A 26,837-nucleotide genomic window follows, 5' to 3' on the forward strand; every position below is an offset into this window, starting at 1 on the left:
GCATGCCCACGCACCCGCAGTCAAGCAGAATCATTCAATATGGTTACCTTTACCAGCTGTCAGTAATGGAATATGCGGCAGGGTCTAAATGTAACAGTTTGCTGGTGGTGGTGGTGGTGCATGCCTGGAAGCAAGGCTTGGTGGATCGAGTCGATTTATGAAAATCCCAGACCTGCTGTGCTCGCCGGAGTGAGCTCATTGACCGGACTTGCCTTACACCATCTTTGATGAACATTCACAGAGCATTAAAAACTTCTAAGACTTCACCGACTTCTCACCATCACTAGTAAGTCACTCCATTAGCTCCCAATTCATTTCTGGATCATCTTTAATATCACCCTCACCCCCCCCCACCCAGCCATTCCCCTTAATTTCACTCCTCTTTGTGTTCTGTGATGCAGCCCTCCAAAGCCTTCTGTTGAACCCAGTTGTCACTCTTCACTCAGTTGGAGGTCATTCCTTTTCCGCTGCTCTCTCCCCAAGCAGGAACTACCGTTGCTCAGCCATTCAATTCCAGAGTCAATGCTTTTTGTGTTAAGTTCGTTGTCCTTGCCCCGCACCTCCGATTAGCACGGTTGGATACATCCAGTGCGAAAGAAGTTCAACATACATACGTACATACATTAAGAACCTCCCCTTCTCTTCTACCTTTAACTATTTCCTGTTACAAAAACATGTACATGTAGTGTATATGCGCACATACACTACTTTTTCCGTATGTTGCACTTGTTCCATTAGTTTTTACAAAGTCTTTAAATGTGGCTGCATTCAGACGCTCTATTAGCCCGAGATGTTTCGTGAAGAAAAGCAAGAGAGAATTGTCTTGGCCATGTTTGCTCGGCACTTGACGTTGTTGGTGATTCTCCGACCCCACTGCTCCCTTCCCTACAGAATCAATGCAGGCCCTCTCATTCGGCCAGCGGGAGAGCTCTTCGCCATCGCCATCTTCCAAGGACACAGAAATCCGCAAGCTCAAGGAGGAGGTGGAACGGCTCAGGTCCACCCAGCCAGGTGCGTCTGAGTGCACGACCCAAGCAGGCCCCACCCATGCCCCTGTGAGCGTGGGGGTGACCACCCTGTGGGTACTGCTAGGCTAGCGTGGTGGCGCACGTATGGGATCCGGGGTTTTGGACGCAATGTTTGGTAGATCACCCGCACCTCCGGTTAGCACGGTTATCACGGTTAGCACGGTTGGCCACATATGGTGCGAAAGAAGTTAAACATCCATACATACACACATTGCCAGAGCCGCTGCATTTAGAAGTGGCCACTGGGTGGCAGTACAGAAAGTGGGTGTGTAGAACCATCTTTATGGAGCTTTGAGTATTATGTCTTCATATCTGAGCCAATTGCCTCCCGTTCACAGAATATTTTACATGTAGAATTAGCCAAACATCCGAATGCAGGATCCTCCTTAAAAGGAGTCGCAATGCTCAGTTAGGCTTTCCTGTACAGGACAATGAGATATAAAAGTATAAAATGATCCGTCAAGAGCATAAGAGTATTTGTAAAAACAGAGTATAGTGCAATCACAAAAATGAGTGCGTATAATACAATTTTCCCTGACAATTTGTGAAGGAGGCTTATCAAGAAAGCTTGGTTGATTAAGCGTGCTGTGGCTAGGTGCATGTACACTTTTTAAATGTTCACACATGCCCCGGGCCTTGATTGTCCCGGTCACCCTGCGCCCTGCTTGGCTTCCCCCCCCCACTGCGACGTGCACTAAGAGAGTCCCTCTACTTATCAAGTCTCTGTTGAACCATTAGTATTGATTTAAGCTATTTCAGTTCCCCTTATGCATTTTTAAAGGGATGCATGTAATAAAGATGAATAAATATTTCAGTAGATTATGCCGTTGGCGGTGGCACGACGTCTGGCACATGTAAAGTGGGGGGCGACACGCCGGCGAGACGGTCGGCGTGACGCCCGGCGCACCGCGCGCGCTCGCATGTCTCGCACCACATCCACCATGGAGCCGGCCGGCTTTTCCGCTGGTCGCGATGAAAGGCGTGCCGCGTGCGACCCTGCGCCCTTTCATCATTGGTCTTTATTTCTTATAGTCCCAGAGGTGAGACTTTCCAGAGTTTTCCCTCTTTAATGGCGCCCGAGGAATGCCGTAGAGGGTGAGGTGCAAGTGAGTGCTCTGGTGAGTTGTTAAAAATACGGTTAATAGAAGCGTAACACCAATGCACATCGGTGGGACGGCCGTACCCCAGCTTTCCCGTGTCGCTCACGGCGTGGGGTCTTGTGATCTCGCCGCGCCGTAAGTGACGGTAATTTGTCACTTTAATTGTTTATGGAGTGGCTCCTGTGTATCGACACGGCGAGGTGAGCGCCGGATCGCGTTTTGTGTATTGCCCCTGTCGGTCAGCACGGGGCGATGATGCTCACCTCGTAGGTCCAGCACATACACACACACATGGAAACGATGGGATGGGATGGCGAGCATGTGGGAGGGCGTTATGGGGGCACGCGCTCTTGCTGCCTGTCGCCACAGCCCACGTTGCCAGCCCGGCTTGTACCACACGCAACATTAGGGTGAAAATGCTGAGTGAAGGGCGCGTTCCCGCAGGTGTCCCCTTACCACCTGCGTCAGGTGTGCCCAGTGGAGAGATTGTGAATTATTGATAGCTCTCCACTCTGTGCGCCTTAGTTGTGAGTCGCACCTGCAACATTCAGCACTCTGCAAAATCACCAAAAGTGTTGTTGCTGCAGAATGTGCTATTCATACCGAACCAATTGATTAGGTAACATTTTCTCCTTAAATCGCCTCCCTTAATATTGCTTCGGTCGCCATTGTGCTTGGGTGTTTTTTCGAATAATTTTTTTTGTTACTAGCAAGGTATAACAATTGTTCCAAAAGTAAGACAGCGTTACATGTCCTCAATTAGCAAGCATGAGGAGCATGGCGTGAGCCTGACGGCCGGTCCTGTGAGGGTCACGGGGCGATTATTAGCCGTCTCGTTGACGACATCACCCCACACTTGCCAAACAATCGTGCCTGATTTGCCGACATGGCTCTCTTGGCGGTGGCGCCCATGGAAATGTACAATGATCTGCCAGCGTGCAGGGGATGGGACATGTCCAGTGGTTGCTCTTGCAGTGTAAAGCCGAAGCACTGTTTACCGTTCCAGCGCCGACTGCAAAGATTTACGAGCGCGCTTAAACCGCCACCTCATTTGCATGAGGAGATGCCCGCGTCTGCCTCGTTAATTATTTAAAACCCCTTCGTCTTAATTATTTTAATTTTATCACCAAGGGTGCGTTTTCACAGAATGATGCCTAGCATGTGGGTGAAATTAATTTTAGCTTTCGTTTAAAAAATCGTTTATGTGCCATAATTCAATGCATTGTTAATCCTGATTTCCTTGCTCTGAGCACATTGTCAGTAAGCAACAAGGTTGAATAGTTTTTCCAGAGCATTTCGATCTGCGTTTACTAATTCCGAACCGAATGCAAATCAACAAATGTACTCGACACTTAATTTTACTGTTTATTTGCTGCGAATTATGGATAATTTCAATCACTATGCAACATGCTCATTTATAATAAAGCCCCCAAGACTTGATACCACTGTGCCCTGGCCCTTGAGAGCATGACATTTTCATTGCTGTGAGCTACAGGCTGTACCGGGCCTATCTGTCGTACATTACTGTGGGAACGCCGCGTTTATCCGGTTTTGGGTTCACCTGAAAATACTGCACCGCCAAGTGCCAGTCGCTGTCGTGATCACAAAGCAGAGCCGCCTGTTCGCTCGCTCGCTGCCTGCCCGGTGTTGGGATGGGGGGGCGGGGGGATACTTGGGGGATCACCACCCAATGTGGTGCTCGCCACACAAGCGTGCACCCTACCGAGTGGGAAAAAGTCCATTGGGGGGTCCGGTTGTCGTGCAATCTCCAGCGACGACCGAACTACTCTGGAGCCGTGGTGACGAGCGTGTGCCCTCTCTTTTGCGGTGTCGTCACAGAATCTCCGCGGCGTGAGCCACTCAACGAGGCCAGCCAGCAGGTGAAGCAGCTCGAGAAGCAGCTGAAGGTCACCCGGCAGGAGAAGGATGACATGCACCGGGTACGTGGGCACACACACGATCGCATCCCCCCCCCCCCCCCATGTGTCCTGACGCACACTGACGTACGCACGGTCGCAACTATGAGAGTTGCCAGTAACGGTGATAGTTTTAAATAAGCCCTGCTTTAGAATGCCAGGCTTTTGATTTCATGTGACCTTCGAAGGTTAAAGTCACAAATAATAAAACCCAGATGTTCGTAAAAGTTATCTGCATCAGGACATGCGCGATCACCGTTTGGCATCGTATTTTTGTCACTTCAACTCGTCGTGACGACACGGGCGATCGTCATTCTTCAAACGTGCGGCGTGCATTGCAGTTTAACAAAACTAATGCCAATTGCATCGTATTTTTTTTTTTGGAAGGAAACATGCAATCATCGTGTTTAAAATGTTTCACCTTGACAGTCATATTTGAATCAAAAGACGCACATTCAAAAATGTGGGCCGTCCATCGGTAACCTGCACCTCATAAGTAAGGACCAGCCCGTAAATGCAGTATAGCCAAGTTTTAAACGTTTCCATGTATTTGTTTCAGCAATAAAGCTGGATGATAGAAAACCGAAAGGAACCAAAACAGCACAGCGCTCCTAAATCTGTCTTTTCGTTCCTGTGTGATGACTTAATGGTAATTAATACCAACTAATGCCTGGGCTCTTGTCAGAGTGATGGCACGCAAAAGACGTGAATAACTCTGAAGATTTAAAAAAACACTGATCGTATTTACCCAAGTGTGAGCCTCAGATCCGGATGGACTTGGTTTTAAGTGAGGCGAGCTAATGTGTTGTTTTAAAGCCCAAGTTGATCGAGAGAGGAGCCGCATTAGAGAGCGAGCCCTGCTTCGTATTATTACGTTGTCAGGGCATTGAAAGGTTGCTATAAAAGTCAGTTTGCCAAAGGGATTAAAGCGTTTCGGGGCCAGAGGATTAGTTTAATGCCAAGGGGGCGAGCACGAGGGTTTGTCGCGGTGGAGAGTGGCTGCTGTGGGGGGGGGGGGGGGCACAGTGGGGAGGCGAGTGAGTGTGTGGGGGAAGCCGTTTTTCCAGGCAAGACGGAGAGACATCAAAGCCACCTCCTGAGAAGGGGGGGGGGCGGACGCTGATGTCACAGCTGAACTTACCCCCTCTGTTCACCCGCTCTCTCGCCCTCTGCCTTTCAAGTGCCTCTCTGTTTTTCTTGTCGGGAATCTTGGCTGGAGGTCGGCCATAGTTGGCGTGAACCTTTAATTATGCGGTCTCTGTTGTCTACTTTGTTGTTGCTCAGTTGAACTACATAGTAATGCTTAATTACTCAATTAAGTGGTAACACAATTTTGTTACTCAATGTAATTTTGTTTCATGGTGGCTCAATGTTGACTGTTCCTTTTCCTAAAAGCGTGCTCTACTTTAGGGTCAAGTTTAAGTTTGTGATTCGTTTAGAGAAAAAAAACCACAGTAAGGAGCTGAGCAAACAACCCAAGCAAGACTTTTGAACGAGCGTTGCGACTCAATGCGCCTCTCCGATATGAAGGACCGCTATTATGCCAGAAAATGCATGAATAAGTTAACCCTTCTTTGTCCTAAACCACGAGCGACAGCGTGTGCCAATGTCAGAAGCGCTCGGCGTTCGAAAGTGCTGATTTACTCTAACAGTTATGGGTACAAATGTTGGCTTTAAGGATGTCCCAAGGCACATCTGTTCTTCCGTTCGTGTGTAAAAGCATAACAGGGCAGTGGTAACGGATATGCAGGTGATGAGCGTGGTAGAGGAATTGGCCTCTGCGATCTCATGGCTCGGTGGGCGGTGGTGGGAGGCTTGTGCACGGGGGGCTATCTGAGGAGAGTGCGGTGTAAATGGCAAAACCGACACTTTCCCATGAGTATATTGCAGTAAAACCGAGCGCCTTTCCGGTGCCATCGCCTGAAAACAATACTTTTATAATAATAAAACAACGATCTTGCAAGTCTGTATAAAAGGCAGCGCTTTGCAAGGCACGTAGTTGATACGGCTCTTGTGTATTTGCGTTTTTAAGCGATGGTGAACATTTTATTCCTCTGGAAGGCATTGTTTTAATATCCGGCCAGAGCGAGAAGTGCATTGTGGGAGTTCAGTAACTCGGGCAGCTCCCGCTGGATCATCTCGGCGTCCACTCGACGGCAACCGCCGGTCCATCTTAGGCTCGCTCACGGCCGTGTTATTGAGTTGCAAGCGTTTGAAGTTTTCGTAAAACTTTCTGGCGGGGAAGATTGGCAAGTTGGACGGATGGGTCGGCGGACGGGTGCCCCTTTGTGCTGGCCCGTGCTGAGATTTGAACATGTGGCGCTCTCCGAGCTTCGGTTGTGCAAACACAGAGACAGGAAAACGTGCGCGGCCACGCCGCTGATGCAGCAATTTTCTGTATGGCGCAGCAGCCAGCAGGTGTTGCTCCTTTTTTTGTTTGGCAACGGATGCCTCTTGTTAAATTTAGGTTTCATTCTTTCTCAACCCCGCCGTGCCTGCGTGCTTCAAACTCCAGATAATTTTGTTTTGTTTTATGTTGATTGGCCCGTGTATTGCCTTGCAAATCTTGCATTGTGTTGTTTCTGGCGTGCGCGCGTGCACGTGTGTGTGCACATGTGGTATGTATGTGCGCGTGTGTGCGTGCATGCAAGTGTGTACATGTGCGGGTGCGTGTTTTTATGTGTGGTACATGTGCGTTAGAGCCTGCATGCACGTGTGCGTGTACATATCTTTGGGGAGCAGTGGCGGAGTTGTTAGCGCATTCCGCTTTGTACCCAGCGAACCAAGTTGGATTGCCGCTCACGGACAACACCAGTGACGATTTTTTTAGCTCGTCTCAGACCTTTCTTAGGTCGACTCGGGCTTAAAATAATACTTGGTGCATTGTGTGAACTTCAGCACCTGGGGAGACAAAGGCGGCCAGGTGTGGTGTTGTCCACCAACCCCCTCGTTGTTCCAAGCCGACCTTCGTCTGCTCACTAACAGCACTTGCCCCAAGAGTCTGTCCAAGGTTATATGGAAGATATTTCTATTTGCATACATGTGTGTACTGTGGTACCTCGGTATACATCGTTAATTCGTTCCAGAAGGTAGGACCTATACCGAAAATGACGTTTCCCAAAGAATTTTAACCATAAGAAATAAAGGGAAAGGAAATAATCCGTTCTAGAGTATAAGAAATTTTATTTTATATGGCATATTATACATTAATGGGGTTGTATAAAATAATTTTGACACTACTTATTACTAAAATGCATACATAAATTTAAATAAATGCATAAATAAATTCAAATAAATTGAAATGAAAATAAAATTAATGTAACTTTACCTTGCTGAGAGGAGTTCAGAGCCTACGAGGATGGTGGTGAGGAAGGGGAGGAGTCGTGAACGGGGTCTACGCGGGTACGCAGTGACTCATCCCAACCCATACAAGCTCTAGCAAGCGTGTCGTATCCCAAGCAAGGCGTCGTATCCCAAGACATTTTTCTCAAAACACGACGTATACCAAATTCGACATATTCCAAAGCGGTCGTATACCGAGGTATGACTGTACATGTATGAATGCATGTGTGTGGGTGCAAGTACATGTGAGCCTGCATCTAGGTGTATGGGCATGCATGCATGTGTAGTGACGCAGTTCGGAGACAGGAATAATTTGAGGCAATTTCTTTATTCTTGCACACAAAGGGGACTATACGCACCCTACGTGGGTGCACACTAATTGTATATATTACACACAACCGTCTACGGTCAGCGGCACCATCTAGCTAGTACAGTTGGCAGGCTGTCTGGCTTGCGGCGCCCAGTGATGGTGAAGAGCGCGGTGACGATGGTGACGATGGTGACGATGGTGACGATGGTGACGATGGTGGCGATGGTGACGATGGTGACGATGGTGACGATGGTGACGAACAGCGGATGGTGAAGATGGTGGCGACGAAGGTGGAGAACAGTAGCAGGGCAAGGGGATCCACTTTCATCAACAGCCCCGAGATCCCGCTCTGGGCTCCCTCTTATGCTCCCGGCATGGCCTTTCTCTGCCCTGGCCACGCCCCCCTTTTGGAACCTCCTAGCAGGTTCCTGGGACTTCCAGATGGACCCCTTCCTGAGCATTCCCTTAGTTGTCTTCCCCCCCCCCCCCCTGTATATACTGTCGCCTGCTGACGTGTGTACTGCCATACGCTGTCGGTACCACTTTTCGTCAGCAGCCAGCCAGCACTATTACTCTACACATGTATGGGTGTGTGTATGAGCGTGTACGTGTTTGCGTGCCGTAACTCGCTCATCCCCTGCTCTGCCGGACGGACGACAGGAGCTGCAGGAGGCGCACGACAGGCTCAAGACGCAGACCAAGGAGCTGAAGGATGCTCACAACCAGCGTAAGGTGGCGATGGCGGAGTTCTCCGAGATGAACGAACGCATGACGGAGCTGCGCTCGCAGAAGCAGAAGCTGGCGCGGCAGCTCCGAGACAAGGAGGAGGAGGGGGAGGCTGTGCTCCAGCGAGTCGAGGGGCTCAAGCAGGAGGGGCGCAAGGCAGAGAAGGCCCGCAAGGAGGTGGGCCACGCGCACGGAATACTTGCACGCGTAATACGTGCGCGCGTAATGCGTGCACGCGTAATACGTACACGCGTAATACGTACACGTGTAATACGTGCACGGCGCAAACTTAGTTTTGGACTAAAACCAAATGAGTCTGGTTGCCCACGCTTTTCTCAGATGTGGGAAGCCTAAGAAGGCTTGTGCTTGGTTCACACTGGGATTGGAGACTGCATGGGGATCAGACAGGAATGTCAGTGCAGCAGTGCATTGAGTCCACCCGCCAAACAATAAATAATGGCATTTAAAAAGCATTGGGTCTTCACAAGGATAAGTATAGCACAGGGTGTCAATACAGAAAAATGAGTAACATGGTCTCACAAATTAAGGTAAACTCTAAATGAAGCAATGTTTGACAGAAAAAGAAATAAAAATAACATGCTAATAAAAACATTTGAAGCAGTTTCATCCGTGCATTTCATACAAATACATCGCAAAGGTTTAGTGCTCAAGTACAACATCAGCCCCGAGAGCAAATAGGAATTGATTTTGAGTGTGAGGTTTTCAATGAACCAGGAGTTAACACAGCGTTGAGTTTTTTTGGCTTTTAACCCTGTGAATACTCTTCCACCATCATCGTTAACAAGCACTTCCTTAACCGAAGCAGTTATTCCAAGATAACGTTTTAAGAAACAGCCTTTCCTCAGAACTACTCGAAATGAGGTCCATTTATCAGCCCTTGTTTTTATAACACTGCCAATGCAGTCCCTGAAATTACGCTTGTTATTATATTTCATCCGAAGAAGCTCCTTGCTTAACTTGTATTGCGAATTATGGAAGCATTTTTATTTGGGAAAACAAGTAGCAGTCCCTTTGAATGCTGAGCTGAGATTGTGAGGCTGACATTGTAGGTGCTGTCATTCACTATACTTCCCCAAAACACGCCATCACCAGTTGAATATCACGTTGCCCTGCCCAACAGCACGTCATGGGCAAAAAAATAAACGCTGAAATGAATTCTCTCCACATGGGCGACCCCGCAGCTGGAAGCCCAGGTGGAGGAGTTTCAGGCCGAGGCTTCAAAAGAGCGCAAGCTCCGTGAACGGAGCGACCAGTACGCCAAGCAGCTGGAGGAGGAGCTGAGCAAGGTAACGGTGCGACTGCTTGACTCGCCAAATCCCTCGCACTCTCACCTTGGATTGTCGGCCTGGGCGGCTTCACTCATGCGCACTTGCTGATGGGGGGGGGGGCGGCTGGCACGCGTGCATATTTTGCAACGAGGAAGAGCGCGGGATGTAAAAGCGCAGCCGGTTCGGTACAACGGCAGGATGTGGCGGCTGCGGGAAGGAAATGCGGGGTTTGTGGCAACCCAGTATTTAGCGGTTTGCGGTTTCCTTTCTTTGTGTCGGCAAGCCGCGCGTGTGCGCAAGTGCCCGGAGTTTGCGAATGAGCAGGCGTGCGTAATGTCTTATGACGAAGGCCGGGTCTGAAGGTTGTTGTTGTTTTGTGTCTCACCCACGCCCTCCTCTGCTCCTTGCGCACCTTCACCTCACACCACCAAATGCTGACCGACATATCCCGTGCCACCTCGCCGACCTGACGCGCAACCTTGCGCCCGCCAACATACACGCCACCCTCCACCAACTCTCTCGCCTCCCTTTCCACGCCTCGCCCACCACGCGCGGCTATGCCACCCAATGACACCCTGGTCCTCGCTGTGCCGCGCACTGCCTGCCGAGCGCAGCAAAAGCAGGTGGGGCGGGGAGCGGGCGTAAGCAGCCTGGAGCACCAGCAGGAGATGACGCGCCTGCGTGCCGAAAAGGACAAGATGAAGGTGTCGTACGAGGAGGAGCTGTCAAAGCGTGACGCCACGCACGTCACGGAGATCCGCGGCCTGCGCAAAGAGCTGCAGGAGGCCGAGGCCCAGCATCTGGTCCTGCAGAAGGAGGTCGCCATGATCCGAGACAAGCTGGACAAGGCGCGTCGAGAGAGGTAGGTCGTGGGACGGATGGGCGGGGGTTGGGTGCTCGCCACTTAAACCGTTTGCCGGGCCTATTAAGATAATCATGGTAAAGCCAGCGCAAGATCTAGGTTGATTCTTTTGGGAAACTATTTGCATAAATGCTTCTCAATCGGTGCACTCTTGATTACAATAACCTTTTTTTAAATAGTTCGCGTGATTTGGTATGGACAGACTTGTTAACATTTTTGGACATGTGTTCATAAAAACGTACTTGTAGAATTCCGGCATGGTTAATTCTCGCATCAACAATTAGTGTCACCTCCCAGCAACGTCTTGTCTTTCATGGGAAACGACCTCTTTTTTTTAAGAGTAGCGAGCATCGGCATCGGGCAACGCCGTCCGCAGTCGGAGCGACGGAGGCGACCGTTATGAAGTTGTGCACATGAACCCCCGCACACCCCTCCGCAGCCAAAGCGAGCAAGACGAGGTGGTGGTGGAGCTCAAGAATAAGTACGAGAGAGAGCGCAGCCTCCTCACTGCCGAGAACAAGAAGCTCAATCAGGAAGTGGACCGGGTGAGAGCCCTTGCTTCTGTTTGTGGTGGCTGGGCAGTGAATGGGTGGACAGATCAGTAAGGCACGGTTGCTGCCACCCTGCTTTCCCGTGAAGGTTTTGAGAAACTGTGATCACTTGTCCTGGACTAGGAGGATGTGGTATGCTCAATGATGGTCCGCTGTGGGAACATGCCGGAAAGTTGCCTACAATATACCTTGGGTTGGACAGGTGGTGAATGGGATAGCAGTAGAGTAAAGTTAGTTACTGACCTGCTTGTGTGGACATTTTAGCGTTAATCCCACTTTTGTGTGGGTTTCTCCAAGCACTTTTACAACATTTTTTAAATTCATGTAGGTAAAACATCAAAATTAATAAAAATTAAATAATATAAAGATCACGACGTTTCGGAGGCAACACAAGTCTCCGTCATCAGGTGGGACCGTCACAGCCAGATTAGCTGCATCAAGTGAGGCAATGATTCAAGATGTAATCCCTGATGACGGAGACTTGTGTTGCCTCCGAAACGTCGTGATCTTTATTTTATTTTATTTTTATTAATTTTAATTTTTTACCTACGTGACTTTACCGAAAAAACCTAAGAATATGAATCCTTGCAGTCACAAAAGCTTCAAATCTAGAATTTTTTAAATTCATAATTGGACCTAACATTCCAAGCAGGATACTTCTTAAAAGGTCTCGTGCCCTCAGCACCAGTTTCCTGTTATAAAGAGCTCCCGTTATTATTACATGGGATATATTTTCTCATTTTACATTATTCAATTGACTTAATTGTTATAAATAGCCGTCATCGTCGTCATCTGTTCTCCTCTCCCACACCCCGAGCAGCTTGCCGTGGAGGTGGAGCGCCTCTCGGGGAGTCAGCGGCAGCTGGAGGATGAGCTGCGTGACCTGGAGGACAAGAAGCAGTCGGTTGCGCACTGGGAGGCACAGATCACCGAGATCATCCAGTGGTGGGTATACCTGCACATGCGCAATGCTCTCTCGCAAGCACTTCAAACCAGTGATGTCCACCAACCGCTCTGGTCACCATCGGGGCCCTCGAGCGGCCGTGTTTGTGGAGAGAGAGTCCCGGGGATGGGGAGGCTTGACGGCGCTCCACTGCAGGGCCCGGCACTCGCGCTGGCGCCACTGCCGCGAGGCGGTGCCGGCCCAGGGGCATTGGGACCGTGGCATCGGGCAGGAGGGGAGGGGGTGGCAGAGAGGAGCGAGGGGAAAGGGGCCCGTGGGTGACATCGTGAGCAAAGCCTGTTCGGGGGTATCGACGGATGATATTCACACGGCATGGTTTTCCCGGACCGTGTCGGCCCGGTAGGTTTTGCACGCTTATTGAAATATAAAAAGAAGCCCTGTGTGTTCCCAGCTGGTTACATTGAGAAAAAAATAAGAATAACAAAGTGTGACGTTGCACACTATTTGGACTGGAAATCCTCTCACAAAAGTGTAGTGTCCCCTTTTGGAAATGGATAGGACATAGTTTAACAGTTTTTATATATTTATTCACGCACACACGGATATGTTCCTTGGAAGCCCGTGAACCCACACTGACTCACAAGGAGTTTGGCAGAAACACTTCATTGACTGTTGCGAGTAAGCAGTTGTACAAATTTGCAGCAGGCACGTGCCGCACTGCGGAACCAAAAGCTCCTTGAACAGCGGTCGGCTTGGTCAGGCTGCGAGCTCTGCTGTTGTTCCTGGCCCAGCGACGTCCCTGGCCACAAGCCTCGTTGACCGACCACGCAAAAACATTCACCGGTGGCTGGATTGTGAGGGCTCATTCGCAGAAAAACAAGGTCTCTGTTTTTGTGGTTTGAGGCGGTTCATTGAGTTGTTTTCTGCATATCTAAGCTCCGGGTGTTACATAACTTGCTCTCTCGTGTGTTTTTCAAAAGCAACAACGTTTTTGATCTTTTTTCATTTTCTTTTTTTTTACGATCAAACATTTTCAAAAGATGTTTTTGCAAAGTGGAAATTGGTAGCAGATGCAGCAGTATTTCCTAGCCTCGCTTGCAGCCGGCGATACATTTCTGACGAGTGGACGTTCACGCAAACTTCTGCGTTGATGTGAAAGTTACCGCAATACGCTCGTGGAACTGCTTTCGGCATGTGGCACCGCACGCCGGAAAAATATTTGTCGATGCCATTGCTGAGGAAGACTGTCTGAAAGCGATCACCGTCGGGACGTGTGTTCCTTGCCACGCAACCATCCCGCAGCAATACACATTCTCCCCTCCTCCACCCCCCCCCACTTCCCCTCCCTCCATCTCTGGATGTGTTCGTGGCGAAAATTTCAGCGGGGAGCACAGTGGGAGAATGGCCAAGCAGGAATGCTTGACCCGCAGCCAATGTAAACCTTGGTCGTGCATCTAATGAGAGGGTCACTTTGCCATGCCTCTTCAAGCCGTATTGAGTGAACGTTCTTGCACATTTGCCGTGGGCGACATGTGGCTCAGGAGTCCCGAGGGTTAATTTTTTGGTTATTAAAGCAACGTGTCTGAGCATGGAGAGCACTGTGGGAGCGGTAGGCATGAAACGATTTATTTATTAAGAGTGATTTAAATTGAGTTCTTACACCCATGTTGTGTTTATACATACTCGTTGGTTTTTTCGGTAAAGTCACGTAGGTAGAGAAATAATAGATCACGGCGTTTCGATCGCAACACAAGCCTACAGCAGTTTTTTCTCGATGTGGTTGTCTCACCTGATGACGATTGCTTGTGTTGCGATCGAAACGTCGTGATCTATTTTATTTTTCTACCTACGTGACTTTACCGAAATAACCAAAGAGCAGTGACGAAAGCTTCAAATCAGTGTTTATACATATAACATTCAATTGTGTTTTCTGTGTGTATGGATCAGTTATTGGCTATTTATGCAATCTTTTAGCAAATGGTAATTGAATGAACGGGACCGACAACCTAGACAAGAAATGCCAGACACAATGCAAATGACGAGACAAAAAGCATCTCTTTGACTTGAATTGTGGCTGAATCATAAACGTCGCAGGTGCAGGAGGGTGAATCGTTGTTTATCGAGTGGAGCGTGGTGTGACCTTTAAAGTCTAAAGACTAGCTTGCCAACAGGACAGCACCGCGCCCATGTACGACCATGTGCGAGTTGAAGTCGCTCACTCAATGTTGAGTGGAAAGCGTTCTATCAGTGCCACCGTGTAAGGCAGTGTTGTTCACGAATTTTCAGAGGGGGACCACTTTCACTGATAAGACATCGGTGTGAGGTCTGCCACACATTTGAAACCATTGGGGTTTGACCGCACGATGGGGGTTTTCATTTTTGTGTATTGCCGGGGGCCGCGCGTCAGGGGCTGCACTAAAGGCCATCAGGGGCTGCCAGTGGCCTGCGGGCCTTGCAATGAAGCACACTGGTGTAAGGTGATATGTGATGCTTCCATTCATATCATCGCTAAGTACGATGATCGAAACTCCATTGAAAATTGGCCACTTCCTCGGCATGCTCAACTCGAACCGAAAAGTAGCGGCAGATGCAGTTGTCTGAACATCATTGTCGGGAGAACTAGGGGGGACCCCAAGTGTAGTTCTACACATGCACCGTCTTTAGTGAGCAGTGCTTGTCTTTGTAGGTGCTCCTGAACAGCACTTGACCAATTCCAGAGGCTAACCATTACATTCTTGTTGGGTGTTTGTTACCCGAGCGCATCTATCTGCCCTGTGCATATGACATGCGTGCGCTTCTTCGTGCGATTGCCTGTTTTTCATAATTCATAATCAACGTTTTTGGGTCAGATCGCGTTATTTATAAATGTGTCGTAACCCTCCACCACCCGACACGGCCAATCAGCAAAAAAAGTGTCACGTTGACAAAAGACAAATAGTTCACTGCTTTAGCCCACCGGTGTGTTGAAGCGTGAAACCACAACATTTACAAAAAATGTTCTTTGTCTGCGTACCCCCGCGATGCAGGGTCAGCGACGAGAAGGACGCCCGCGGCTACCTCCAGGCCCTCGCCACCAAGCTCAATGAGGACCTCGACTCCTTGCGTAACTCCAGCCTCGGCGCCAAACCCATGGTATGGGGACGGCGCTTTGTTCAAACCAGAGAGTGTAAACACTCCCAGCGAGCGATTCGGTGATTTTCCCCGTGTTAAATGGGACACTTCTCGGCTTGGGCCTGGGCAGTGTTTGCTTGCACTTTGTCGGTGTGTGTACGACACACAGGACTTCCTCCCCGTCTCCCACTACACTTGCGGTGCTGTTCTATATCGGACAACAGTGCGCGCTGTTAGTTTCACTTTCCCACAGTCCTTATTTTGGGAAGTAACGGTGAGGACCAACGTCTTGGCGAGTCGTGAGATGCAGCGATTCCATTGTTATCCTTGTCGCGGCGATTTTTACGTTTTTGTTTTTGTCAACATTGGTCGTGGAAATGTCTTGGTTATTGTACATCACGCAATGATGTTCTGTGTGTTATCGCGTACGTAATAATGGCGTGGTTATTGTACACCGCTTATTGCGGGCTACTCGTGTGTTGATGGGGGCCCGCCGGCATGCTGTCACGCAAGACGTCAGATCGCCCATCTCTCCGCCTGCTTCCATTCCACGCTTTCACAGCTCCTAACTTTATGATTAATCGTTTGCCCGCTTGAGAAAACATATTTTTTGCTCTTCATTTAACCTTTTTTCTCTCTCTCAATTTTTTACAAATGATGATTTTCCACTTGAAAAGAACAGTTCGTTGAGCTATGTTTTTCTGTCTTTACGTTTTTCTTGGTGTCTCATTTTGTGTCTTACTTGGGTTGCTTCTTCTGTTCCACTCCATCTTTGCCGCATTTCTGCAGAACACACTGAGCCCTTATTGCCACAACTACACAGAGTCCGATGGCGCTAGGCAGGTAAGCGGCAGCCGCCTTCAACCATATTCCTGCTGTAAGAATGTTAATTTCAACAAAGCACATCCCACCCGTTTCATGTGTGTGTTTGTGTGTGAATCACGTGGAAGCTGTTCCTGTTATTTTGAAATCTTGTGCCTTATCGTATGGTTCCCTTTCTCCGAAATGGCACATTTGGTGTCGGTGACAAAGTCTGGTCATGCATTAACACTCGTGGAATTAGTGACCAAACGTGGGAAATGTGCGGGTTTACTCGTGACAAAGGCCTAAGTCCATAGCATAGAACTTAATAATTTGCAATGTTAAGCACGTTTCATTCTATCTTCTGCGCTCACTGAGCGCAGAAAAAAAGCAACGACACACGTGGCATGATTCAGTCAGTGGAAAACCCGTAGATTAGAGCTGTGCAGAGTCTTTGTTATTGTTTTCATTATTTAGCCACAAGTGCCAACAATAGCAAGAGACAAATGAGCGCATACAGTTTTGTGACGGCTGCTTGTACGAGCCAAACCCCATCGTATTGGGTGGGCCGCTTGTTGCTACGTCGGCTCGGGACGAAAGCGAAGCCGATAGCAGCGGGGGCCATTCATCCCTCGGAGATCGGCGAAGGCAGGTCGGCCAAAAAGGCTCGTCCGCCTGGCCAGAGTAGATCTCTTTGCGTGGCGTGTTGGCAAGCGATCTCTACGCATGTCCACTCTGCTCTACCTCATACTACCTCCCATGATTACGACGTCCCCTTGTAGGTCTCGCGCACTGTTGGCCCAGCCACTCAGTGGTGCCATGTCACCAAGAACTGCAACGAACCTCTTCCACTGCACGTTTTGCCAAACCTTCTACCGTTGTCATTACATTTGTGCACTGCGGCATTCCTGGTCCCCTCTGCCGTTGCACATTTTTACTCTTTAATTTTCTCTTTGTTTACTTGAATTCTGTTTATAATAATTTGCAATAATAAACACGACTTAAATAAACATGTCGTAAGATAACTGAAATTGTACACTAAAGTAAATATTTAGGTGTCGCTTTTTGGTTGATGGTGTGTTTTTGCTTGAGCATAGTTGATTAGAATTTCAACAAAAACAAACGAGATTCGAGTATAACCTTGCGTAAAAACAAACATCAAGTGCGTCCTATATTTAATATTTGCTTCGTCGTGAATTTCATGTGAACATGCCTTGTGTTTGGTCCCGGCTCTGCTCTTTTAATGACGGAAGTGAAAACTAATCTAACTAAACTATTTTTATTTTACCAGGTAAGGCCCACTGAGCTGTATAGCTCTTTTTTTCAGAAGCGACCTGGCCAAAAATGATAGCTCAGCGAAGTCGCTTATCACGTGGAATTTATGTCAACCAAATACTCTAAACGCACGTTGAGAGTATTTCTGTGGAGGAAAAAACGATTACCCGGAGAAAAATCCTCACGACCACGGGACAACATACAAACTCCAAATATACAGGCATCAGGGTCGGGATCGAACCCACGGCCTCATGCGCACCACATTCAGTGACGAGATGTGGTGCGCACGTACCACATCCCGGCCTCCTAGGCGAGAGCCGCCCCGCTCCCCACCGTCCGCCGAGTGACCGCGAGTGGCCTTTGTGATCCCTCCTAGTTGACATTCGCACAATGCATAATATGGAAAGACTGCAAGGAGATGTGCCAGTTTTAGCTATTGTTCGCTTTTGTTTGAAAGCCTGGACGGCAAAAGCTTTGTTGCTTGTTTTCGTCGCCGCTTTATCACTGCGGGAGGGGAGTAACTTACTGGCTGTGTGTTTGCAGGGCTTGCATCATGCTTCTAGGGTCAAGGCCATTGTAAGAGAGGGCTGTGTAATGCCCCGTATATGCAGATTGCATAAAAAACACACAACATTGATAAAGACTACAGGGACCCTGTCATACTTTCCTTTGATCTCGTTTATCTCGAAATAGAGCAAAAATTTGCACATGCTTTATTGAAAATAAGAGTGGCATATTGGTTGCAGATTAAGTATAGTCACGCACATGGCATGCATTGTGGGAGTTTAGGCAACAAACAAGTGATGGAACAGTCGTATAGAGTGTTCTACAGGCACGTCCAGTGGTGCATCATAACAGCAGCTGCTCTGGCGCCAAGTCCATCAACAGCTTTGTCTCACGCAGTGCCTACGTGACTGCTCACGCTCGCCAGTCTTGGAGTCACGCAGGCGCCTGACGATGCGGCATCAGGCGCCCGCGTTGACAGTCGCGCATGTCGTGGGGACAGCATGGATTCGGGGGAGGGGTGGAGGAGTTGCGAGGTCGAGATGGGAGAGGGGCGTTGCGTTTGACGGCGCCGTGCTCGCCGCCTTGTGACTCGGGCAGGACACGCTGTGGAAGACGAGGCGCAGCCAGAAGGTGGAGATGTCCGCGCGGCTGGAGCTGCAGTCTGCGCTTGACGCGGAGATCCGTGCCAAGCAGGGCGTGCAGGAGGAGCTGACGCGAATCAAGGCCACGCACATGGCCACCGAGGGGTGAGCGTCGGTGTTCCGTGCGAGTGTGAACGCGACGGCGGGAAGCGGAAACGCCAGAGCGTGAGCGTCAGCGCTGCCCCTAATTGCTTGGCGATGTCACACAAACCTCATGCCAATGTCACAATATACTGCAAGATTGCCATCTTAGTTTTACACATGCTTCGAGCCCTTGCCATCCCACATCTCTGAGACCTTGTCTCACCTCTTCTTGGTTCTTTCGGTAAAGTCACGTAGAAGGGAAATAATAAAAGAAAAAAAAGAATGTTTTAGGTTTATTATTTTATTATTTTCCTTCTACGTGACTTTACCGAAAGAACCAAGAAGATGAATCCCTGCAGTCACGGAAGCTTTAAATCGAAACTTGTCTCTCCTGTTTACCAATTTCTTTGATTTCTGCTCGAGCAGCCACTGACGTCTCCATCTCCTGTGTCAATCTTGACTTAGTGGGTCAGTGGGAGGACGCTCATTCTCCACCACTGCCCACTTTGTTTGGAAACACCCCACCATCCCCTCCTCTTCTTGACACACTACCACATGCAGTCAGTTGTCAGCTTAAACCTCTATTCTGGACCTGTACTTTCTGAATCCCTCATGGTTCATTCACCTTGTATTTACCCTGCTGTACTTTTCATCCCATACATTTGAACCCATCCATAAATACGTACATTTGTACATTTTTTGACATTTCATGGACAGTGCCTTTGGATGAACGTTAACTGGGACGCGCGTAATAAATCCGAAACCGTGCTCGATCCGGTCGGACCAGACGAGGTGAAATCTGACTGCCGGGGAAGTGTTTGGCAGCCCCCTAGTGGTAGCGACACCAACAGTACCTTCCCACCGGCACAATCGACCGCATTCCAGCACGTGCCGCACTTGGACATTTGAGACAAACACCTCACTGTGCGAATGCCTGCGCTTTACCAAAACAAACCGCAGAGACTGCTCTGTTTATTTTTTTCAATTCCCCCCCCCCCCCACGTGCCCTCCCCCCCTTTCCTGTCATTGAAGGCGAGCACCCTAGGTATGCCGTCGCGGGAGAAAATTTCTCGGGGTGATTATTGGGGCGTGCTCGTCACTCATACTCCTGTCAGCCCCAGTAGGGAACTCAAGACCTGACCGCTTTGGGGTGGTGTGTAAACACAGACAAAAAAATATATATATAGTGCATGAAGTTTTACTCCTCAAAGGAAAGCATTATGGGCGTAGGCCCCGGAATGGGAAAACATTATCCCCTGTGCAGTGCGCCGATTCTTTTGAGTCTGTACTTATCGCTAAGACACGGCATTGTTTTCCGTGGAAACGGCTTTTAATTAAATTGTCGTCTAAAAATATTTGTGGTTTTATTTAGCGGCGATCCCTAACGGAATTCACGTGTAAAAATTTGTCAGGTTGCTTTGAGGGCTGCGTTGTGCCACTGGTGGCCCGTGAAAAATAATAATTCACGAGATTGTGGAGATCCCAAGTGTGGTTACGTTTGTGGTTAACGCGCTTCATGAGGCGTTTTTTTATAAAAATATTTTCATTCACAGGAAACTGCAAGAGACTGAGAAGAAGAACAGCAGCCTCATGGCAGAATTGGACATCCTTAAGAAAGAAGTGGCCGAGATGAAAAGGCAACCAGACAAAGGTAACAAGGCAGCCCCCGCACGTAACGGTGGTGCAGTGTTCGAGTTTGCATTGTCACCTTTTGAGGCGGCCAATGTTCGGTGTCCCTCACCCAGCGAGTCGTGGGTGGACAATGCCCCGAGCATTCATGTTGCTACCGCTCTGTGCAGGTCTCAAACAACAGGACTCGAGGAACTCTCTCGTGCGATATTATGAAACACCGTCGTCACCGGTTGACAAGCCAGACGTAAGTTGCCCCGTGCACCATTGTTTACATTCCTTGTTTCCGTAATAAGTTAAGCTAATAGGAAGCTTTGGCCCACTCTTTATCGCACAATAGATCCCCTATTTTAGCCTGACGAACTGGTGTGGCGAGTACTGATGGCGAGCACCTCTTATAAGGCCGTCCTTGAGCAGCACTCGTATGTGGTGTGGCGTGCACAGGATGCAGAGCTGCGTCCCGGCCCCGTCTCACAGCTGTCGCGTGCCACCTCGCTGCCTGTGCACTCCACGGCTGCACAGCCCAAGGTATTGCCGCTGCTGGCCGTGCCGTCCCCCCCCGCCTCCACACAAAACAAAATGCCAATTTCTCCCATGCAGCCTCTACAATAGGCTTTTCGGGCAAGTGCTGTGTAGTAATTACATTGGATGGCACACACGAGGGAACGGTGTGGCGAGAACCACGCTTGGTCGTCTTTGTCTCTCGAGTGGTAACGTTTATACACTGTCAAAGGTACAATTATAAGATTGTGTCGACCTTGGGAGGCGTCAATGACTGGTTCAAATATTCGCCAGCGATTTTGGTTGAGCACAAAATTGAACTCCGTAGCTACAGGATTACATTTCCAACTCGGCAGGCAACCTGTCACTACTCAAAATACAAAGATCCCCTTTATAGTCTTAACATACTGTTGGGAAAAGTGCTATTATCGAATTCCTATTAAGGCCAGCACGGCACTCAATGTTGATGCCTACACACTGCACCAGGTTATCAATTAAGGCCGAGTCGACCTAGGGGAGACCCAGGACCAGTTCAGATAACCATCACTGGTGTTGGTGGCGACAAGCGGAAATCGAACTCTGGTTGCAAAGTTTGGAGCGCAGCGCGCTAACCACTACGCGACCGCTCCCCACGGGCACACATTCACACTTACACAAACTTGCACACACATCAAGTATTAATTCGGATGGTTTCGTTGTTGCCATTCTTCCCAACCCCTCAATCCCGTGCTGCCCTCTTCCAGCCCAAGGCGCACTCGCTGGTGGTGCGGACATTCAGCAGCCCCACCAAGTGCAGCCAGTGCAGCTCCCTCATGTTGGGCCTGGTGCGGCAAGGCTGCGCATGCGAAGGTACCACCAGCACGTGTGCGCTGGTCGTGGTGTTAGGGTAACGCACATTTTTGTCATGACACCGTATTTTTATCAAGAGTAAAATATATATTTTGCCTTCGTGTGTTTCAGTTCAGTATGTTAACGCCTACTGGTGTCGCACTTTAGCTTTAGGCTTGTGTGCTTATGCGATTGTGTGTTTCTGTGTATGTGTGGATGTCTGTGAATGTGCACGTGTGTGTGTCCGCGTGTGCACGCATGCATGTGTCTGTCCGTGCATTTGCTTTGTGTCGTGTGTGTGTGTGTGTATATCTTGTGTCCGTGCATGTATCCTCATGCATCCCCCCCCCACCCCCCTTTTTTTGGCAGTGTGCGGCTTCTCATGCCACGTGACGTGTGCCGAGAAGGCACCCCAGGTGTGCCCCATCCCGGCAGACCAGACACGCCGGCCCCTGGGTATCGACCCGCAGCGTGGCACCGGCACTGCCTACGAGGGATACGTGCGGGTGAGGCCCCAGCGCCGCGCTAGCTTTTTACCAGATGTCTTGGTGCCCTGGCGTGACTCACAAGTGGCCACGAGTGTGAAACTGGCGGTTGGTCACAGGGCCACTGCGTCCGTCAATTCGAGAGAAATGGGATTTGTGTTGCTGCTCGGCATAAGTAGCCTTTCCCTTAAAAAGCCCTTCTTATTCAAGGATGGATAGAAAGTTGGGTACGGAACGGTCCTCATTGTTTTGGAATTTCTGTCAGAGTATAGCCACAATTCCACTGAACGTAGCTGGCTGTGAACTCCAGAAGGTGGCACTGCTTGAAACTCTCGATTTCATATTGACTTTGCCATGGATTTTGACCAAGTTGACTATCATCCAGGGCATTTGTATCAAACTACATTTCTGAGACATTCCGTAGAGTGAGGCTGAATACCACGTGGCACAGAAAGGAAGTCACTGATCGTAACCCACCCCCCCCCTCCCCATCTTCTCACAGGTGCCGAAGCCAGCGGGCGTCAAGAAGGGCTGGCAGAGGGCGTACGCGGTGGTGTGCGATCTCAAGCTCGTTTTGTTCGACATCCCCGAGGGCAAGACGGCGCTGCCAAATGTGGGGGTCAGCCACGTCATCGACATGAGGTCAGCCACTCGGCCGGGCAGCACGGTGCTTCGTGGAGGAGTCCAGTGGTGCACATTTAATATTTGGCAGCCTGAATCAAGTGACCTTTTTTGTAGATGTGAACAAAGAGCATTGCACCTCTTTAATAAAAATTTTGTTAAAATAATTTTTACATTGCGCAAGTAGGGATGAGTAGTGGTTAACGTCTGCTGACCTGTCACTCGACTCTTTCAGCGTTGCACATCTAAACGTACACGGAAACGATTTTGTGTTTGTGTGTACACGGAATGCAGGGATGAGGAATTTTCTGTGAGTTCGGTCCTCGCCTCCGACGTGATCCACGCCAACCGCAAGGACGTGCCCTCCATCTTCAGGGTGAGTCGTACAGCTACGGCTGAGCTCCTGCCACCACACTCCAATCGAGCTGCAGAAACCCCAGAATTCACAGCGACACCAACCGGCTTGATCTCAGGATCACAGCAAATGCATGGAAGTCAACAGGTCCCACATTTCAGATTTTAATCGCAGGCGGTGTCACGGTGCAAAAAAAAAAACCTCTTGTCGCACGTTACTCTGCACGCACGCATCGCACACACCAATTATACGCACCAATCACACACACACCAATCGCATGCACTGTAGGTGACGGCGACGCAGCTGACGACACCCCGTACGAGGTTATCGACGCTGATCCTCGCGGACACCGAGACGGAGAAGGAGCGCTGGGTGGGCGTGCTGAGCGAGCTGCAGAGGCTGCTTAAGCGCAACAAGCTCAAGGACCGCGCCGTGTACCAGGCGCGCGAGGCCTTTGAGAGCGGCCTGCCCTACATCAAGACCACCCTGTCCGCCGCCGTCATCGGTGAGAGTGGGCATGGACACGGAGCTGGCCTCCACAATGGGGAGCTTGTGCTCGGCGAGCCGTTGGGAAGAGTGCATGCTCACCGCCGTGCGTTGCTTTGTCAATTGGCAGTTGTGCGCGTGTCTGTGTGTGTGCAGATATTCAATTGGGTGTGTACGAATATGGTGGAGTGGTAGTGTAGTGGTTAGCATGCTGCGTCGTGAACCCGGCGACCCGCGTTTGATTCCCGCTCATGGGCTAACACCAGCGACGGTTATCTGAACCGGTCCTGGGCCTTCCCTAAGTCGACACGGCCTCAAATGAGTATCTGGTGTGGTGTGTAAACATCTGCGGAGATGAAGGTAGCCAGGCGTGGTACTGCCCACCCACCCCATTGTGTGCCGTTCCAGCCTTCATAGGTGCTCGCCGATAGCATTTGCCCCAACAATTTGTTAAAGCTGTACGGGGGGGATGTTTGTTTTTGTGCAAATATCGTGACTGGTCCTGAGCTTCCACAAGATCAATTCGACCTTTAATGAGTTCCTGTTGTAGTGTCTTAATACAAGCACTGGGGAGACAAAGCGTGGGCTGGTGAGATACTGGCCACATCACCACTCCCTCCAGTAGTATTCCTTGATACGTGCCCGCTAACAGCACTTGCCATAAGAGCCTGCATGGCGAAATACGGGATCCTTCTATTTGTGTGTGTGTGCATGCGCGTGCAGACCACGATAGAATAGCACTTGGAGCGGAAGATGGGTTTTATGTGCTCGAAGTCACCAATGATGGTAAGTGTGCACAACCCTTGTATATAATGCCTCATCAGAAAAATACCATGAACACCTTGTAGCAGGAACACAATGTGTCGCCATTCACTTCAGCAGTTCCCGCACTGGTCACGAATGTGTGCACGGAAGCCTTTTGAGAGGCAGGTTCTATCAGGGCCTGCCCCTACCATTATTTAGTTCATTGCCCACAATCCACCATGAATATACATACATATAGCAGGCTATGATTTCGATATATTGACTTTCTTGGAATCCTGCACTAAATACGTACATTTCCACATCATCAAGCACTGTCGCATCTTGTTTACCACTTCACGAGTCACATCTGAATTTGTTCAATATACCATAAACGATCCTGGGTCACGGGTTATTGCAATCCCGTTTGTATTGTCTCGTTTTTTTCCCATCTAATTTTTTATCTTAAACGTAACACTGGCATGTCATTCACATACAGCTGACTTAAATTGTAAATTATTCTCACACGCATGATTCATCGATGTGAATCATTAGCGAGAGAAGCCGTATTTTAATCATCCGATTCGTCCAATATCGGTTCGTCTCTCACCTGCCACTGGGTGGCGATCTCTAAACACAAAGTCGTACATGCGGCGTGCGTCCACAGTGATCGTGCGCGTGGACGACTGCAAAAAGGTGACGCAGATCGAGCTGATCCCGGAGGCGCAGTTGGTGGCCGTGATCACCGGCCGCAACCGTCAGCTGCGCCTCTACGTGTGGAAGGCGCTCGAGGGCTTGGAGCATGAGCCCTACAAGGTGCCCGAGGCCAAGAACTGCCAGGCGATCGCGGCAGGGCGTCCCAGCGGGCTCGGCGCCGCCGGCTCGGCCCTCCTCTGCCTGGCCATGAAGCGCCAGCTGGTGTGCTACGAGCTGATGGGCGGTGCTGCGCGCACGCGCCACCGCCGGATTCGCGAGTACCAGCTGCCCAACGTGGCGCAGTGGCTCGCGGTGCTGTCGGAGGGCATCTGCGTGGGATACCAGTCCGGATTCGCCATCTACGCCACCGGGGTAATGGGCACACACACGCCCTGCGGCGGTTTCACTGTTCCGTGGGTTTGGCCATGCTGACGTTAGTGATTATATCGCGTCCTTGATGATCAGTGCCATGTAGTATCTTAACTTTTGATCCGCGGAGTGCTGGTCGTCTGTAAGGCTATGGGAAAATGGCAGTGGGACTGTTGAAGATATATATTTTTTCAAAAACAGCAAATTTCGATTGAAAGCTTTCGTGACTGCAGGGATTCATCTTCTTGGTTCTTTCGGTAAAGTCACGTAGAAGGGAAATAATACGTCGTGAGAATTATTTTATTTTATTATGTTTTTCATAATCAACGATTTTTGGGTTTAGATCGCGTTATTTATAAATGTGTCGTAACCCTCCACCACCCGACACGGCCAATCAGTAAAAAAGTGTCACGTTGACAAAAGACAAATAGTTCACTGCTTTAGCCCACCGGTGTGTTGAAGCGTGAAACCACAACATTTACAATTTGAGTACGACGTTTCGCTGGTAATTGCATCCAGCATCATCGGGCAATTCGCCAGAAAATCGTTGATTATGAACAATATTGGTCGCGAAAGCCTACGTGTTAAACTTATTATGTTTTATTTTTATTATTTTATTACTTCCCTTCTACGTGACTTTACCGAAAGAACCAAGAAGATGAACAGCAAATTTGTTTACCGCTAGTCATCGATGACAATTTTTTGAGAGTTTAGAGTGGTTCCGTGGCTCCAGAAAAGTTAGGAACCATTGGTATAGATAATAAGACACCTTAAAGTGATTTTTTGACATTGGGATTTATATAATAATGTTATATTGTGTTACTTGTACAATTATACACTAATGTATGTATGTATGTTGAATATTCTGCTGCTTTCTTTTTCAAGTCTTAATCAGTTGCTGGGCACGCAATAATTCACCCACTCCATGACTTTATGATGGTTGCGGGTCACAATTCCTTTCATGAAATGTATTCTCCTTTGTACCTGTGGTTCATGACAGAATCTATTATGACTAGAAAACGTCCATGAACCTTGTTTTTAACGAGCCAGTAGCGCACCACACGTATACATCAGCGGGAAACACAATTTCATGCGCATGTTGTGAGCTTAGCAATCAAATTTGGCAAGTCAGAGAATGAATCCTTGCCTGTACGGCACTTTCAAATACCACTGCCGTTTCCAACAACCAACAGATGTACGCTGCATTGTCCAGATTGTTTCCTGTATTTGTGCCTTTGCCTCGTGCGTTGTGCCCAAGTTTTATTATTGCCGTGTCACTGGCGCAGGCCGGAGACGAGGCCTCGGGCCACTGCCTGGTGCAGGCCGAGGACCCCTCGCTGAGCTTCCTGGCGGCGGGCGGTGGCGCTCCAGCAGACGCTCTGTGCTGCGTGGAGATCGTGGGCGGACCCGGCCCGGCACGCGAGTACCTGCTGTGCTTCTCCTGTGTGGGCATCTACGTGGACCGGCAGGGCCGCCGCTCGCGCCAGCAGGAGCTCATGTGGCCAGCACCTCCCACTGCGTGCTGTAAGTCAACCCCTGGTATGCAGGAGGGCATGGGTTCGATCCCGACCCTGACCGCCACCTGTATTAATTTTTTCTCTCAGACTCCAATTTTTGCTGTAAGTCGCCACGGTGGCTATGAGATGTTAACTACCTTGCCTGGTATGCACGAGGGCATG

General features: G+C 49.5%; 1 protein-coding gene across 4 annotated transcripts in view; it reads left to right on the forward strand.

The window, feature by feature from the left end:
- LOC144719830 (serine/threonine-protein kinase MRCK alpha-like) overlaps window positions 1-26,837 on the forward strand; it is an 82,042-nt gene that overhangs the window by 50,912 nt on the left and 4,293 nt on the right. For 2 of the 4 annotated variants that reach the window (XM_078596057.1, XM_078596058.1), the window contains exons 11-31: window positions 892-1,011; window positions 3,968-4,068; window positions 8,357-8,599; window positions 9,625-9,729; window positions 10,326-10,573; window positions 11,013-11,118; window positions 11,945-12,069; window positions 15,055-15,160; window positions 15,929-15,982; window positions 18,320-18,468; window positions 20,001-20,098; window positions 20,247-20,323; window positions 20,521-20,604; window positions 21,321-21,426; window positions 21,775-21,911; window positions 22,393-22,532; window positions 22,806-22,887; window positions 23,155-23,371; window positions 24,076-24,138; window positions 24,761-25,161; window positions 26,445-26,682. In XM_078596057.1, the coding sequence (XP_078452183.1) occupies window positions 892-1,011; window positions 3,968-4,068; window positions 8,357-8,599; window positions 9,625-9,729; window positions 10,326-10,573; window positions 11,013-11,118; window positions 11,945-12,069; window positions 15,055-15,160; window positions 15,929-15,982; window positions 18,320-18,468; window positions 20,001-20,098; window positions 20,247-20,323; window positions 20,521-20,604; window positions 21,321-21,426; window positions 21,775-21,911; window positions 22,393-22,532; window positions 22,806-22,887; window positions 23,155-23,371; window positions 24,076-24,138; window positions 24,761-25,161; window positions 26,445-26,682 (3,000 nt within the window). The remainder of the gene's footprint in view (window positions 1-891; window positions 1,012-3,967; window positions 4,069-8,356; window positions 8,600-9,624; window positions 9,730-10,325; window positions 10,574-11,012; window positions 11,119-11,944; window positions 12,070-15,054; window positions 15,161-15,928; window positions 15,983-18,319; window positions 18,469-20,000; window positions 20,099-20,246; window positions 20,324-20,520; window positions 20,605-21,320; window positions 21,427-21,774; window positions 21,912-22,392; window positions 22,533-22,805; window positions 22,888-23,154; window positions 23,372-24,075; window positions 24,139-24,760; window positions 25,162-26,444; window positions 26,683-26,837) is intronic. The other 2 variants (XM_078596061.1, XM_078596059.1) reach the window with 1 other exon arrangement.

Source organism: Lampetra planeri, chromosome 7 (genome assembly GCF_965212315.1).
Source record: "Lampetra planeri chromosome 7, kcLamPlan1.2.h2, whole genome shotgun sequence".
NCBI lineage: Eukaryota > Metazoa > Chordata > Hyperoartia > Petromyzontiformes > Petromyzontidae > Lampetra > Lampetra planeri.